This window comes from Pempheris klunzingeri, chromosome 4 (genome assembly GCF_042242105.1).
Source record: "Pempheris klunzingeri isolate RE-2024b chromosome 4, fPemKlu1.hap1, whole genome shotgun sequence".
Taxonomy (NCBI): domain Eukaryota; kingdom Metazoa; phylum Chordata; class Actinopteri; order Acropomatiformes; family Pempheridae; genus Pempheris; species Pempheris klunzingeri.
The window spans coordinates 8,801,107-8,818,342 of NC_092015.1; the positions used below are offsets into that span (position 1 = coordinate 8,801,107).

At 40.2% G+C, this 17,236-nt stretch overlaps 1 protein-coding gene across 1 annotated transcript in view; it reads left to right on the forward strand.

Moving 5' to 3' along the window:
- Positions 1 to 3,749: 3,749 nt before the first annotated feature.
- pitpnm3 (PITPNM family member 3) overlaps positions 3,750 to 17,236 on the forward strand; it is a 77,618-nt gene continuing 64,131 nt past the window's right edge. The window contains exon 1 of the mRNA XM_070829202.1: positions 3,750 to 3,817. Within this exon, the coding sequence (XP_070685303.1) occupies positions 3,793 to 3,817 (25 nt within the window). The 5' untranslated portion in view covers positions 3,750 to 3,792. The remainder of the gene's footprint in view (positions 3,818 to 17,236) is intronic.

The window sequence follows — 17,236 nt, forward strand, 5'->3', positions numbered from 1 at the left end:
AGATCGAGCCGCTTATCTGTCTACCTCAGAGCAGATGTGAGTCTGAAGCTGAGTGGATACAACAGAGTTATATCAACAAACTCAATGTTTCGGCAGTAGACCGACAACACAGAACAACACACTTTAGCTGGAGGAGCAGCACGACCTTTTTCCCCTCATCAGCACATCAGTCACCGACTCAACTTTCTGCTTCTCAATTATCATCACAGTGAACAGTGAGCTCGTCAGCCGGAGCCGAATACTGTTTGCTGAGCTAAGCCTCAGTTGTTTATTTAATGATTAGCGATCAATGCGTAACGATCAGCATGCACGACTTGATCATCACAATCTACAAGAAATGCAATCATAGGAGATTTCATAAAATAGTATGTTTGATCACAGGATGCAAGAAGTGTTAATATCCTTCATTAGAAGAAGCCCCATGTAAAAATACTCAGTTTCATGTAAACGTCCTCCTTTTGAATATTAAACATACTCGTTATGCAAAAAAAAATGCAGTTGAAGCGTGTAACCAATCTTTACTAGTTTATATGGCGTTTAATCTATAACAAGATTTTAACATTTTAGAATCTAAAAATGTGCTTTGTGCATCAAATCGGGATCTGTAAGGTAACCAGTGACTACAGCTGTGAAATAAAAATGTAGTGGAGTAAAATGTACAATATTTAACTGTAAATCTAGTATCAAATAGCATAAAATACAGTTATGTAACTGAAGGGCAACTATCTCAGAGTTGTAGTTGAGTAAATCTACTTAGTAATGACTTTCCACTACAGTATTTTATGTTATCCACAAATATCTAAAATATTATATTTTGATTTTAATATATTTAAAATTCAATTATTTGGCATCATGTTCAAAATTTTTTAGGATTATTCGTAAAACAAGTAATCTGTGTCGTGAAATTCAACATGGTTGCTGAAAGACAAGAGGGGTGAGGAAAAAGAAATACAATGGATAAAGATTCAAGATGAAATATATGGAAATGAAGTGTAAAGTCAGTGCAAATATGCAAGGTTAGGGACGGTGCGAAGGACTCCCTGAAAAAAATGTACTACACAAGGCCAAGGACTCACCGGGGTCAGAGGTCAGGGCTCAGGGCTCAGCACCCTGATGACCCGAGGAAAGACGCTTCACTGCATCCATTGTGCATTTCCTCGTACTGTAATTCATGCCAGGAGACCAACAGCACTTCTCATTATCTACATAACAGCTCACAATCTGATAGCAAGGACAAAAGGGTCACAGCAACTAAAATAAATGTGTTTTTAAACAGTAGAAGTAAGAAAATGTGATGCGTCTGTGTGACACAGCTGAGCCGTTTTCACTCCGCTCTCCCTGAATGTGAAGAAGTGCCAGTCTAACAATCTCTCGCTGTTTGAGAGTCACTGTGACATACAGGCTGAGGAATATAAATCATGTATAAATCATCACATTTTTTAAGTGCAGAAATCATAGAGCTTTTTGTTTGCAACCATCGGCTCAGCTAAGTTTTTGTGCTTTTCTACCCGCAAGGTCGCTGAATCGTTTTCTCAGATGGGGAAACAACAACAAATCTGCACCTTAAGAGCTAAATCCAGGTTTTCTGACTGCCTGTTGCTGTGTTTTGCAACTCCTCAATGGCTCCTAGAAATCTTAAATGTTGCTGAGGCAGGTCCTGCCTTCATTTTCCAGAAGTCTCACAGCGGTAATCTACCACCATAACCATCTTTCTACAAGACTGGGTTTCTGTGAGCCCATACTTTGTTTTGCCACAGTCCAAGGATGACATGAATTTGAGCTGCCTGGATTTTTGCGCTCTAAATCGACACAATAATTCTGATTTATTTTACAATGTTTTTCCTTCTTTTATTTTTTTGTTCTCTTCTGTTGTGGAAGTGTTGTAAAATTAGAGTCCACAATAGCACAGAGAGAATTCTTCTTACGAGAGAAATTCACTTAATTCAATTAGCTTTTTTTTTCACTTGGATCCAGCCAGTGCAGCCATTTGGTGTAATCAGTGCTATCTGTCTTGCTGGCTTCCTGGCCTTAAGCCTTTTTCCTATTAGTTTTTCTTAGCGGGATCTCGGCGGAGTGTTCTGGGCCAGAAGTGAATTGTCATTGGCTTTCATGATAAATACAAATTGGCTCCATGTATTCCTGGTAGAGTTTGGTAATGTAGTGTGTCCGGCTCTCAGATTCCAGGCCTGATGGTTCGGCCACAGGCATTTTCCTCTATCAATATTCATTTGTGTGGACGTGACTGCCAAATGGAGCTGCGAACAGACCATCCTTCTGGGAGTGTGTGACCTCATGTGTGGTCACGTATGAGGGGAGGAGGGCTAAACACAGCAGGTTGCTGCACCGTGACCACTTCATGCACTGAAAGGTGTAATGTGTGTGCGTGAGAAAACCTATTTTGCAACACTTCAGGTCAAGATGAGATTAAAAATAAATTACAAGCATCCATTTCGGTAAAGCGTCTGTCAGATTAGAACAGATCTCACAACAGGATTTGACAGATTTAAAGCTGAGGGAACATGATTCATATGCTTCATTTCTCTTTTATCCCTAGAAAGCAGAAGAAGAGGAAAAAAAAATCTGACACTCATGCTTGTGCAAAGTGGTTTATTTTAATGGGGTTGGTTGTATTTTGAGGCATTTCCTGTCAAAGTTCAAAAGATTTTCTCCTCTGCTGCCCAGACATGACTGAGGTGACACCTGCTGCGCCAGTGATGGATGTCTGATAAGGGTGCCAGCTTTCACCCCTTTATTCTTAAGGTTTCTGTGATTTAGTGTCTTTCTGTTCTTTATCTTCACGGCTCATCGTCTCTGTATTCTCTTTTTGTAGAGATGTGACTACCACACAGAGCATGGGGGAAGAAACTACTTGTGTGACATTACAACGCGTTTAAATTCAACATTAAATGTAGTATTCTGTGTAATTCATGTAATATTCCTGTGCAGTCTGAGGATTTAGTGCCATTCATCCTCACATCTCATATCATCTTCTCTTTTCCACAGATATTCAGCCACACCATGACTTTGACCTACTTTAAATGTATTATTCTGTTTAATATCTCTAATATTGATGTGAACACTTGTGATTCTGCTGCCATGGATCCAATGGAAGTGATTCAACTATTTAGGCAAATTAATCGAGCCGTGCGCCAAAGACTTCTAAGTGTCTTTGACGCATGGAGTCACTGGAGTAGCTTTTTTTTTTTTCCTTCTACATTCAGGATACTTCTTCTCCAACATTTTGCAAAGTCAGGGCAGGAGACAGGACGGACGGACGCCCTTCAGCAGCCGCGGACGTGCGCGCACCGCTGGAGGCAGTCGAGCTGCAGACCGGCGCTGGTTTGGAGGAACTCTGGCTGATGTTAGCGGCGGAGAGGAGACGGGGACGGGAGCTGGGTGGGCATGACATGTGAGCAGAGTCTGCACAGATACAACACACAGCCAAAGTATGTCTGCGGCAGGGGCGGGTCGATGTTCTCAGAGACTTGACACAGGTGAATGAATGACAACACAGCTGCAGATTCTCCTGGGTTGTTTTTTTTTTTTTTTTTTCTCTCCCACGATTTTCATTCTCTCCTCCTCTCCACGGTGAGAGGAGACCGACGCGGCGGCCGTAGCTCCCCGTGGCCGCTTCAGTCTGGCAGGCGTCAAGGTGCAGCAGCAGCAGCAGCAGCAGCAGCAGCAGCAGCAGGAAGAGCCGCCGATCACTGAACTGTCCGACTGAACGTTTCTGCGCAGGGCAACGCGACGGCTTCACTGAGTGACCGCAGGGGACACACGGGAGAGGACACTATGTCAAAGGAGACGAGAGGAAAAGGTAAGGTGACGTTACAGGCTCGGTCTCGTGCTAACAGGTAGGTAGGGACCTGTGTCTCGTGCCGCTGCTGGACGTTGGCGCGCGTGCCGCATGGATGGAGGCAATCTGTAGGAATGCGCGACGGCCAACACGGAGCTGTGCGTGTCAGGTGCACCGTCCACACCTGTCTGTCCTCACAGCCGTCTCTGTCTGTCCGTCTGTCTGTCCGTCTGTCTGTCTGTCTCTGCGTGTCCGTGCAGGTGTTACGGCGAAATCTGTGACCCGTCGGATTCTGTGACGCTGCAGGGTCACAAATGTAGAAAAAAAAAAAATTATGTATTGACATGTGATCTGTTGGTGACCCACTGACAGACCTGTCTGCTGTCACGACCATCAGTCAGCATCCGCATGTGTGACTACATGTAAATACCATTCAGAGGCAAAGAGCTATTTAAAGAAAATCATTATGTGGCCACATAGTAAGAAAAGAAATAGATTCTGCTCTCTTTCTAGCATCAGACAGAGAATCAGAAAATAAATAGTTAGTTAGCTCACTTGATTGCTAAATTGGATATGTGTTATTTAAGAGAGTGTTGACAGCACAGCCCTGACATTTCTGTTGCCTAAAAGATTTCTTGGTTCTCATTAAAAAATATTCTTTAGCTGCGTTAATGTGCCACCTCTTTAATTTATAGTGCTTGGTTAACCTCATTTGGCAAGGAATGCATTCCTTTAGTTGTGTTTTATTTATTGTTGGGATAACCCCAGTATCATTTATTACTGTACACTGTAAAATATGTCTGACAGCCAGATTTCTGTTTGTTTTTTTTCATTTTATTCATGATTTTTAGTTCAAGTGGCACAGAATATCAAGTGGGTGTAGAGCCCCGAAGTGTTGTTGGTAGAGAGACTTTTCTTCAGCCAGAGGTCCTGGCTTTATTTCCTTGTGCCATCAAGCATCTGCCCTGCTGGAGAGCCTTCGAGCAAGTCACTGAATCTCTCCCAGCTGTGGGTTTGCTGTTCAGTATGTGGCCTGTGTGCTCTGACCTTTTCCGCGGGGCGAGAGCAGAAGAGGAATTTCCCCGCCGGGATCAATGAATTATCAGATCATTGTTATTCTCGGTAGTGACAATAAGTGTCACACTACAGAAGGGATTGTGTTCAGTGTGGTTTGGGCTTTAAAATATTGCTTCTCTGGATTTAAAGTATCATCTTCACCAGATACAAGGAGGAAAAGTGGAAAGTCTGCAAAAGAATATGAATAAAATATTTTCCCCTGGACAACAAGCTGATTCAAACAGAGTGTCAGGCTGAGTGTCGACTTGCATTAACCCATTAAAGTCTGGATTAAATCTTCCCTTGAGTTCCTCAGATTTAGTAAGAATGCATTTTCTTTGTCTGCTAGTTTCCTCGCTTCATCACTGCTATTCATGCTGCTTTCAGTGATCAAAATATTCCAGACATTCTATTATATTCCTTCTTTTTTTATGGCTGCACCATTAAAACAAAGTGGAAATATTCTGCATCATCACTTTGGTACATCTCATTAACTACTACATGGATGGATTGCCATGAAATTCTGTACAGTCATTGTCCCCAGATGATGAATCCCAGTTTAATATTCATACTGACTGTCTTGATCCCCTGGATGTTCATTTAGCACTGCCACCAGGTCAATAGTTTAATTTGTACAGTGACATTTCTCAATATTTTTCAATAGATTTGTACTAAATTGTGTACAGATATTCATGTTCCCCAGAGGAATGAAAGACAAATTCCATGTTTCCAAAGTTCTACAAACACACTGAATATTCTTCAAGAGTAGAGTTAAAAAGAAGTGAGCTCAGCAGACCCATAGCCTGCTTCTGCTATCTCTGCTTGAGGCTTGAGACTCGAGGCGACATTAGCTGATGGCACGATAATGCACCTGAATCTCCAACCAAACTGTTGGTGGTTTAGTTGCATTGTGGGTAATGTAGGCCAGTTTTGAATGCATGGAATAAAAAAGGCGATATCTCTGATGCTGCTGCATCGATTTTAATCTTCTTTTTTTTTTTACATTCAGCAGTCCAACGATGAAATAGTGTAATGCTGAAAAGTGGAGTAGTTTAAGAAACATCCACAATGTCACTAGAATTTGAAAAACAGTTATGAGGATTTGAGCAAAGGCTGGTAGCAGCACAGCAGATTCAATATGCAGCATCGGCCATTAAAAGGGTTAATAACTGAGGCACAGATATTTGGGTCACAGTCTATGTAGAGTTCGTTTCCATGCTCATTATTTGTGCACCAATATAAATCTTTGTATATAAAACTGTCAGGTGCAGCCTCTGAGGTCACCAAGAGTTTTTCTGTAAGCGTTGCAGGGAGTCCTTTTTATAGCAGACAATCTCAGAAGACAAATTAGATTCTCTGGGAACGTCGAAAAACTTTTTTTTTTTTTTTTTATCTTAACAGCTGCAACTGTATGTCTTCTCTGGTTAATTATGATTATATTGCATTGACCCTCACCGTAAAATGTGCTCGCTAATGAAAACTTCACTGTGAAGCCCTACATTATTTCAGCTGAGCTCTATAAAATCATGTTAACTCTGCGATGCTCCAGCAGGCCGGTGGCAGACTGATGGCAACATGCATTATGTGTGGAGTTACTATTAGTACAGACATATGTCAAGCTTGCAGTATATCTGTTTTTATTAAATATCACTTGACCTCAGTTCACAGTATAATTTGTGAAGCAGAGCAGTTGTCATAGAAACATTGTTCCTCAAAGCCCCTTCAAATACAGCTAGAACAGACTTTTTAATTTCATGACATGATATTTTCAATGAAGGGTGAGGGAGTTTAAAGTTTAGGAAGGGTTTTGGGTTAGGAGATTCCACTCCTCTAATTTACATTGTTTCTCTTGACTTACTTGAGAGAAAAATCTGCATTATTATCTAGGATAGGCACTGAAATGGAAAATAGGTGTGTTGTATTTTTCATGATCAAAGTTTAACAACCAGCGTTCATCGACTGTCTTAGCTGTAAAGTCTAGTTTGTAGTGCTTTTTTTCAGCTTCTGCAGAAAATGGCCTTGTGCCCAGATTCACCAATTGCCTATTAAAACAGGAGCGAGCAGCAGTTTTAATCATCTAAATATTGAAAGATAATTTGAGTAGAGTAATAAGGCTCTAGGAATTATGAGGGCAGTGCTGTGTAAATCTTCAGTCCTCAAAATAAAGCAGGTGTGGCTCAAACTTACCGATGGGTCTCTCCCAGCCATTTTCTAAGCCATGTCAGTGGCTCGGCTGTGATCTGCTGTTTACTTTGTCCGCCACTTTTAACTATTGTTGAGATTGTTGCCATGACATTCTGCACAGTCATTGTTTCCAGATGACGAATCCCAATTTATTATTCATGCTGACTCTCTTGATTTCCTGAATTTTCATCTACCTCAATATTTTCTTAATGGATTGGTACAACATTGTGTGCAGACATTCGTGGCCCCCAGAGGAATAAAAGACTTTGGTGATCCTTTTACTTTCCTTCTAGCTCCATCATGAGGTTGATATTTGTGATTTGAGTTAAGTGTATTGAGAAAATATTGGATGGATTGAATGGAACTTGGAACACATTCATGTGATCGTCTCATTGCTAACACGCTAAGCTGAGATGGTGAACATGGTAAACATTATACGTGCTAAACATCAGCAAACCTCACAACGTGTAGAATCTTAATTGACTAACCGTTTCACAAAATGTTTTTGTCTTATTTTACTTTCTAGGGAAATACAGATTCTCAGTCCCACTGTGAAAATCTCAGTCTTTTTCTTGGCTAATGAGAAGCTACATGACAATAGTGGGTACATCTTTTAATGTGATCCACAATTTAACTAGCTGCTTTGGGAATGTGAGCACAAACACTTAAGTTTGATGCCTGTTTGTGCAGTCTCTAGACTACTTCCACCCGTTGCATGAGTTGTGGTTTGAAGCCAGGCAGGTATTCTCCTGCCAAGTCTCTTTAAGAACTTTTGCCTCTCTAATCACATTCAGCCAATCTTCGTTATCCCCTCCTAGAGTCTAACAGACCCTTATTGCTCATCCTCCCCATGATTTCATGAACCATTCCAGAGCTCAGTGTGAGGTATAGCAACTCTGAGCACTTTGTATTCCTCGTATTTGATGAAATTGGATCAGTCTGAAATCTTTTTTTTTTCAATTTGCCGTCCAAATAAAATAAATGGGTAGCCTACCTGCTGTTTTGCTGAGATTCAGTGTCAAGCTAAAAATAGAGCTGAAGGATGCTGATGAATAGTCTCTTGCTCCCTGCTTTCTTCTCTCTCTCTCTGTTAAGGTGAATAAAGTGAACACAAACTAACACTTTGCCGTGATTTCAGTCTTAGGATTTGGTGTGATGTTAGTGATTCTCCAAAACCTAGTTCTTATCACCTAGTTTAAGACACTATAAATACTTTACATAGCGTATTATTCAGCAACAGCTTGCTGTGTGCAGTGTCGTTGCACTGGCAAATGGTCCCCAGACAGCCTGCTCAATAAGCAGCACCACAATGTTCTCTGAATTCTACAGAGGCGTGTGTTAATGCATTCAGTCCATGACCTCTGTTATTTATTTGATCATACAAAACAGTGTTAATTTAAATCTAATAGCTGTTTGTCATAGGAAAGCACACTGGGCCTGTTTCAGGGTGCAGCTATTCACAATGCACACAGCAGCCTCCCCGCTGCTATTTGAGGCTCACCTGGAGCCAAGCACCGGTCTACTTGTTGTTTATCACAGCCAAATGTCTTGACGTCATTCTGGTGAGAGCGGAAGGCTGAAACAGATTTTTTTCACCTTTCTCCTCAGATTTCTGGCTACGAAGGAGCTCTCAGACCCTTGAAATAGGATTTCTGAAGGCACAATTACTCAGCTCTCGAATGCTACACTATTAGCAAACACATTTAGTTTGAAATCTAGTAGTTCGTCCTGCCAGTACAGACTAAATGTGTAAAGGTAGTTTCACACCATTTTGGGTCTCTGCTAATTTCCATTGCTGATTTGATTGGAAGCACCTGTCAAGATAGCATCCAGTCCTCCACTCAAATCAAATTGTCAACAGGCTTTTTAAAATTGTCTATTGCAGAGCTGAAATGATTAGTTGATAAATGTAGATGTAAAAGTATAGAAATATAAGTCTTTTTTTTGCCTCACTTGACAAAAAAAATCCAAAAATCTTTAAGGTTTGTCAGACAAGACAAGCTATTTTATTATCCAAACATTTTATAGGCTAATTGACAAAATGACTTGATTATTCCATAATGAAAACTGCCATTGGCTGCATAGTCCATAGAACAATGATGGATATACTGTAAGCAGAAAACATGCCGTTCAGGTTAACCAGTGTTAATTCAACAGGCAACCTTACATTAGTTTAAGGTACAAAGGTTTGGTTCGTTTTCTTTTTTATGGTCACCACTTTGCTGTTTTGGTTCATTCTTAAGCCTCATCGTAATGATCTTTTTTCTCCGAAGTATCCCTAAGAGGTGAAGTGAAGGAGTGTGACACTTGCTTGACGCACAATGATCCACTTTGAGTCCAGAAATCCATTCAAATAATTATTTGACAAGAGGATGAAATCATCAGCAGGTCACAAATTACAAAGACGTCATAGTAGAAGAGCACTTACAAAAAGCGGTCAATAGAAAATAAATCCTCTTCACTCACCCCTCTCCTTCTCAACAAGCCAGTGAACAGGTTATAATATTCAATAATTTCTACTTATTATTATCATAGTGCATGGTGAAAATACAGAGAGAGAGAGAGAGAGAGAGAGAGAGAGAGAGAGAGAGAGAGAGAAAGAAAGAAACTCACATGATTCCTACACTCATAGTGTTGTTTTCAGCCCAGCAAGCAGCTGTTTATTCAGTAAATAAACAAAGTTAGCCACTAGCGGGTGAACACAGTGGAGCATTTAGCAACTCAAGAGCAACATATTTCCCTCAGGAGTTGGTAGAGACCAAAAACAGAGCTAAAAGAGGAGGGAATATTACATTTGCCAGCTGGACAGAAACACGACTCCACAACGCTATGCTGCTCTGTGTCTTTGGATGTGTAGATAAGTAGGCACTGTGTTACTTAATGCAGGTATAAACACAACCTATGCTATTGATTTCTATTCATCTTAATATGTTAAATAGATCATCTATGAAACTTGTTTGACACACTTTAGGGTAAACCATCAGAGTGAACAGTACATGTTATTGAACAGTTATGTTATTGCTGCCTGGTACTGCAGTTCAGTGCAGGGACTTGATTTGTTTTTAGGTGCTTGTGGAAAAATGAAAATGACTGGTGAAAAACATCCATGCTAGCTTCCAAGCCAACTTTATCCCTCCAAAAATCACAATCAAACACTTGAATCAAATAATCAAAATCAATATCAATTTTAGACACAGCCGCAGACACTGTATACAATTTACCAGGCACCAAGCAGCTGCAGTTACCTGGCTGCCTTCTCGCCCACTGCAAATCTCATAAAAAATCATAGAGGCATGGACTCAATAATGTAAGCCCTTCATATGCAGCCATCCCCAGGCTGGACATACAGTAGTATGCTCACTGTTGCATGGACAGGTTCAGTGGTGATCGTTATCACCTGGTCATTGCTGAGCAGTTCATTAACAGTCAATACGAGTGCTGATCTGCATAGCTGCAGTGCAGATAAATAGCATCCAGGAGAATAATGTGTGGAAGGTGAATCTGTGACTGATTCAACATTTTTGAGAAATCAATCTCGTCGATGCTGCTTGTTGGCTGCAGAGATTGATTTTAACTGTGTGCTGAAATAAGGATTAATTAAATTAGAGGACAGTGCTATTAATAGCTATTTTCAGCACACAGAGGACCTGACAGACTCTACTTTATTGTTTACCTTTGTGGGCCATTGGATGTTTCCTGTGGCAGAGCATAAACAGACTCAGCAGACACTGAAGAAGTCTTTTTTTTTCTCCTTTTCTCTTGTGGATTTCTGCACAGTATCATATCTTGTATGTTGCATGTTAGAATGACGGGTAGAGGCACCTCTCATTTCCTCCCCTTTCTCCATGCACAGAGAAAAAACATTATTGGATTTCCTCTTGACGTGGCAGATATCACACTCTAGTGTTGTGGCTTGTCCAATATCCACTCTGCGGTGGTTTGCATCATCAGAGAGCCCTCCTGCCCTTCTTTTCTGCATGATGGAAACCACTCATATGACCCAGTAGCTCTTTCGGATGTTGTGAGCTGCTCAGAGTTCCTCGGATATTAAATGCTGCTAATTATAAAATGAGGAGATTGGCACTCGTGTAGCTTACAGACCATCTGGGTTTGAGAGCAGTCAGGGCAATGAGAGATAAGGCATGGAGGATGTAGAAATTCTTTTAGGATGGTAGCTACTGATCTAAAGCAGATTAGATGTCTGATGAGGAGGGATTCCTCCTGTGGGGCCGCCCTCCATGTTAAGGGCTCGCTCATTATTCTCAAAAGTCAGAGCACTTTATGGATACCTTCTTCAAGCTCACATTGAAGTAATTTCACATTTAGAATTGTATTACATTACATGTATGCTTACTTCGGGAAGGGGGCAGGTAGGACTGAGTTGTTTCTCTAGCTAGAAATGAATCTATTGGTCTTTACACAGACACTTAATGTTGGTGCTTTTTGCCTGTTTAGTCTGGTTTTGTTTAAGGTGGAGAGAATGCTGTAAATGAGTCTGGTGTGGACCAAATATGAGATATTCATAAAACAACCTGGACCAACCACAAGAATTAGTGCTGAAAATGTGACTAGGTTAAATAGCATGTTTTGAATTTAGATCTTGGCGTCATGGTATGCTAAATACATTGCTGTGTATTGCATCAGATTCTTTTCTTCACACATGTAAAACAAAACTACAATGACTAATTTTGTTGGATTTAATTACAATTTGCTTTTAATCGTTAATTGGAAGCACAGAGTTTGATTGACACGACGCAAAATGATTAGAATAATTATTCTCTGATTTGTTGTGTTGCATTTTTATGTGCATTTTCAAGTTGTGCATAAAAAGCTGGAATAGAAATGCTGTAAAATAAAAAGAATCCAAATATTGAGTTTACTTAGGTAGTGAGGCTTGTGTATCGATAAAAGCAAAATGTGACAGAGGGCAGTGAAAACACAGCGAATAAATCACAATGTACATGAAGCACGTGACTTAAGTGCCTGCGGCACAGACAATAAATGGCAGCAGTCAAAAATATCAGATCTGTGGAATTATGGGTGAAACCAACCAGTCCCTTTTTTGTAACACTCCTGTGCTTCAGCAAATATTTTAGGCAGTTGTGCTTGACTTTGATATTCCCACTCCAGAGGATATATAATCCATTTAGTTTCAGGAGTTACCACACTTATTACTCCATTTATGTCACTTCAAGATATAAACACAATTTTGAAGAAAATGCTTATCCTTTTCATGGAAAGCCACCTGCAAAACGAATTCATCTGCAATTACAGTCGGCTGCATGATGAACTCCCTGAAGATCAATCCCCGTTAAAGAGAGCAGCAGCCCCAGAACCAGATTAAATACTTTTAAACCTTTGAACTGTGTGATTGTTACATATAATATCTACTCTGAGCCCACTGGTGCATGAGGTGTCAGAGCTTAATTTCTGATCTGTCTTGAAAAATTGCTCCTCTTTATATATTCTCTTACTGTAGAATATACACTGAATAGGCTTTTATACCCTAATCTTTTTTTTTTTTACCTGTATTATTTCTTTACTCACTCTTTTATCATTGCTTCTTACATTTAATATTTCACAACATTGAACAGTTTTCAACAATACTCTCTAAATAGCTGGAGGCAGTCGTGCAGTCCAGGACAGACGTCATCTTCTTAGTATGATCTTTGGCAGATTAGTCGAGGTGTAATAGGGAAGTTAGAAAGATGAATGAGTTCAATTATGAATCCTTCAGAGGCTGTGCTGAAGCTATTTCTTTCTCCTCTCCACGAGTTGCCATGCTGAATTCATAACTTCACAGCATCTTCAGCAGTTGCCTTTCAATGGAAAATTCTCTGTGTCACAGCCCTGCAGGATTACATGTCTGTGTTTAATTTTCCTTAAGTCATAAGTTTGCAGTGTGCATTTACAAGAGAATCAATGGAAAATACCACATAAATTAACAAATTATAGGGTTTGCTTCAGTAGAATAACCTGAGTGAGAGAGATTATCTCCCATTGTGAGTATATCATAACATATGAGTCATGCTCAATGAAAAATGTTCTTTGCCCACATTAAATGTTGTTAACATTCACTTAGAATAAAAGATAACTTAATTTTCCTTTTTGGTCCCTTATTACACACTGGGCACATCTGCAGCAACTCATCACCACAGGTACAGCTGGGTATTGATTTGATTCCTTCTCCATATTCATCTTTTTTTTTTTCCTGGGAAAATGTCCTGCGCTAGAAACCCATTTTACTTTTATCACCTTCACCCAAGAACATCAAATATACGGTAGAACTACAGATTTTTATCTGATAACTCAAATGTAATGGTGAGTTTACTATGTCCGGATTCTGTTTGAAGCAAATATTGTAGTGGTTTAACTGCAGCAGAGCAGCATCTGCTTCCCTCCCTCCATTCTTTAGCTCATTCACACCAGACAAATGCCCTTAAAGCAAAACCAGGTGGCCACTGTTGTCTGAGAGCCAATTGGGCGGTGAAAGATGGAGCTCGATAGGTTACCTTTTGCAACAAGGAAGTAAGCTGCTTAAACGATACTCGACCGGGGAAGTTTCTTTTTGCTGTTTCTGTGGCTCAGTAGCTAAAATGACCATAGATTCTCTTCTCTCGGCATGTTAAGATTTTATATTAGATTTTTTGTTTGTGGGGCATTTAAATCTACCAAGCATGTTTCTGTATTGTTTGGAAAAGAATGTTTTAAGTCATCAGTCTTAATTTCAGTGTCTTTCACTGAAAAGTGTCCCTGCCTTGTCATATATATGAAGTCCAACTACATTTTTTGGTCAAATATAGCGCACATATCTGCTCTGTAATTCACCCGTCATGTGTGAAAAATCACACCAGCTAGTCGTTAACTGTTTCTGTCTGCTGTTTGGTACTGGGTAGTTGGTTTATCAGCTCAGAAACAGCTGCCCTCTGCAGCTGGAAATGATTGATTGGAGCAGCTTTAAAGTAATAAGAGACTTTCATGACATAGCAAAAAAGGTCTTTGCCTCAAATATACTTTTTAGCATTTTCAGGGACTGCTCAGTGTGTACTGCATAAGATCCAGAAAATCCATGAGACTAAGCCATCTCTCCTACCGTTACATTAAAAGTCAAACATTTGACGCAGCAGTGTTATGTGAAATCTGAAATCTCCTCATATGTGTGGCCCTGTAGCCACGTGTAAAGCTAGAGAATCCTACCTGTGTGCATGCGACAAATAGAGGATGTATAACCTCTGTTTGCAATGGAGCTGCTCCAGTAATAAATGCTGTTAGCTCACCGTTTCAGCCAGCTGCAGGATTGTGTGTAAGCCCAGCTGGAAGTGGATAATGGGAAGAGAAAGATGAACGAACGATGTGGTGAATCACAAGTCGTCTTGCTCTGAGGTAAAACTTTTTAGAGTCTCACACAGATTGTCTTTGAACAGGGCCCAGTGAAGTGCCTCACCTCGCCTCATCTCTCCCTCTCTCGATGTCAGTTTGCATAAGTTGCACATTCAGTTTCTAAAGACAAGCTGTTTTGGTTTTGCATGCTTTAATTTTGCAGACAAAAGTAATTTGATCAGAATAACTGATGGGTCGCCAATTGCTGTTTTTGGTGGGTAATTTTGTTTGGATACTGTGAAACAGAATCTAAGCCTAAGGAACATCCTAGCGTCTAATTCATAAATTGCTGATTGGTATTCTCATTGACAATACTTTGCTAATTCTTTTTACAGCCCAAAAAAATCCCATGATGCATCATCCTAAGTGGAAATTGAGTAATTAAAAGAAAATGTAACTCAATTAGTGCTGTAAAGTCATGAAGCAGGATTTACGAGCACACTGATACTTGTAATGACTGGGAAAGCTCTGTTATACTTCTCCAAAGTGCATGAAAAGACAAACAAATAAATGCATCATGTCAGTCCATTGTTCAAGGTAATAAAAACCAAATTTAAAGAATAGAGTGTTACATGATCATGTCTTGATCTTCTACTGAATCTTCTTTTATCAGACCAGATGTCCTCTTTGCATTTTTAACATAACATCAATTACAAGCTCTCAGTTTGAGCCATTTTTCAGTTCCATCTCTTAGATTAAAATCAGTCAAACTAATGACTAAAACAAGACTAATGGGGCCTTTGTCTAATGTTTAATGCTTAGAAATACAAAGTGTGAGGAAAAAAAACAACCACAAAAAACTTGTTTTTCAATTTCACGACTTCCCATTTCTACCATCTATCATCTACCACCTGTCACATACTGTGGGATGTGAACGCAGCATAGCCCGTAGCGTAGTCCCTAGAGGATCCTACTGCCTTTCCCAGCAGCGTCATCACCAGATCAACGTTTTAATTTGTCCAGCAGTTTGGTTTATGACTAAATACCTGAAACACTCCTGCCAGCCTCAGCTTTACTCAGCATTGCTCAGTGTGCTAACATACTAAACCAAGATCGTGAACATGGTAAACCTGCTAAACATCAGCATGTTAGCATTGCAAGGCTGGTGTCTGCACTGAGCTCGAAGCTGCTGTTCCCAAGTAAAATCTCACAAAGCCCCCTTGGCTGTAGACTGTTATGCACTGACATGTGATATAATTGTACACATCCTACATTAACATACACATAGTTTGAGATGACAGTATTGTAAGCATGACTGCATGTGTTTGAAATACTTATTGACACAGTGTTATTTCTTTCAGTTAGTTTTGAAACTATCTCTGGTTCTCTGGTTCGGCCAATTAAACACAGATTTCACTTTGTAAGCAATGCTTTTAATTATTAAACACCATGTACATTGCTGAACCAATCACATCTAATATGCTTGAGACTACAATCCAATTACACTAATACTGATTTCCCATACACTGTTTAGTGAAACAACCATAAGCCTTGTTCTCATGAAGAGTGACTGCATTGCAGTTGCAGTGATTGGCTAGTAGATGTGAAAAAGAGGCACCGTCCTCTCACTGTTGCCAAAATGTGAATTGTTCCTGGCTTCCAGGTACCAACAGGATGGTTGGCTTAGCTTTTCACCACTGCTGGTTGTGTGATCATCATCTGTGGATTGTTCAAGCATTCAGTCACTATCTGTGGCGATATAGTGTACTGCAATGCCCTGCAGGGAGATACAGCATTCATTACCTTGTGAGGAAGGCATTGCTTCGATAGTCACTCCTGTGTGAGGCTTCAGCCACACAAGCTTAAATCTTATAAGACATTCAAAGTGCACGTGCAGCTCCAGAAGTAAACTGAGTGGACTGGCATCTACAGAATATACACGGGTATCTGTGTCAGCAGGGGATACATTAGATAAAAGCAGTATTTTAAGATCACTTGGAAGGCCTCATGAGGTGTTTGACAGTGTATCAGCTGCACTCAACAAATCAAATCCCCTGATGCAGAGAGGAGCTGTTTGGCAGTTGTTTAGGGCAGCAGCTGGCTTGGGATGGCTGAATCAGGAATGTTGTTATTTTTCAAAGTACATCCTTTGCTTCGCTCATGCTGTTTCCTCTCGGCCTGTGCTTTCTGTGCCTACAGGAGCTCTGAGCACTGTGGTAAACAGGTACGTCTCTGTTCGTCCATATGTCTACTCAGTATGGCTCTCTAAAATCCTCAGATGGTCAAATAGAAAGTACAAAGGAGAGTAACACATCAAATATTAGATGCTGAACACCAGGCATTACCCAGCATTACTTGTATGGTGATAGTTATTTTAGACTACAGCACATCCACCATATAGTGTATTGTGGATGTTTGACAGCCAGTAACTGTAAAATGTCATTTATCACCTTAGTCAAATTAAACTAGTGAACTGAACTAATTACTATGTACTACTAAATTAAAGTTAAGTCAACTTTCTGGTGAGGAAAAAGATTAAACTCACCAGTTTAAGTAGCCATTACTAATAAATATGAGCGAGGAGGAACCATCTGCAAAACCCAGCGGACCTTCCCAGCATGCTCTGAGGCAGACTGTAAATCATCATAGATGTAAGTTGTAATGAAATGCATTTTGTACGATGACTGAAAAAAAATGCGCACAGTTAGTATTTAAAAAGGGGCCATTTCACATGTTGTTGGCTGTTCAAACACTTTCTTGTGAAATCATCTCTCTGCTTTGATAACTTGTTGCTACAATTCCCCAGTCATGAGACTGGAGCTTCAAAAGTGTTGGTCCAGTGAGTCTGAATGAAGTCCAGGGGGCCTCGAGAGTTATTCC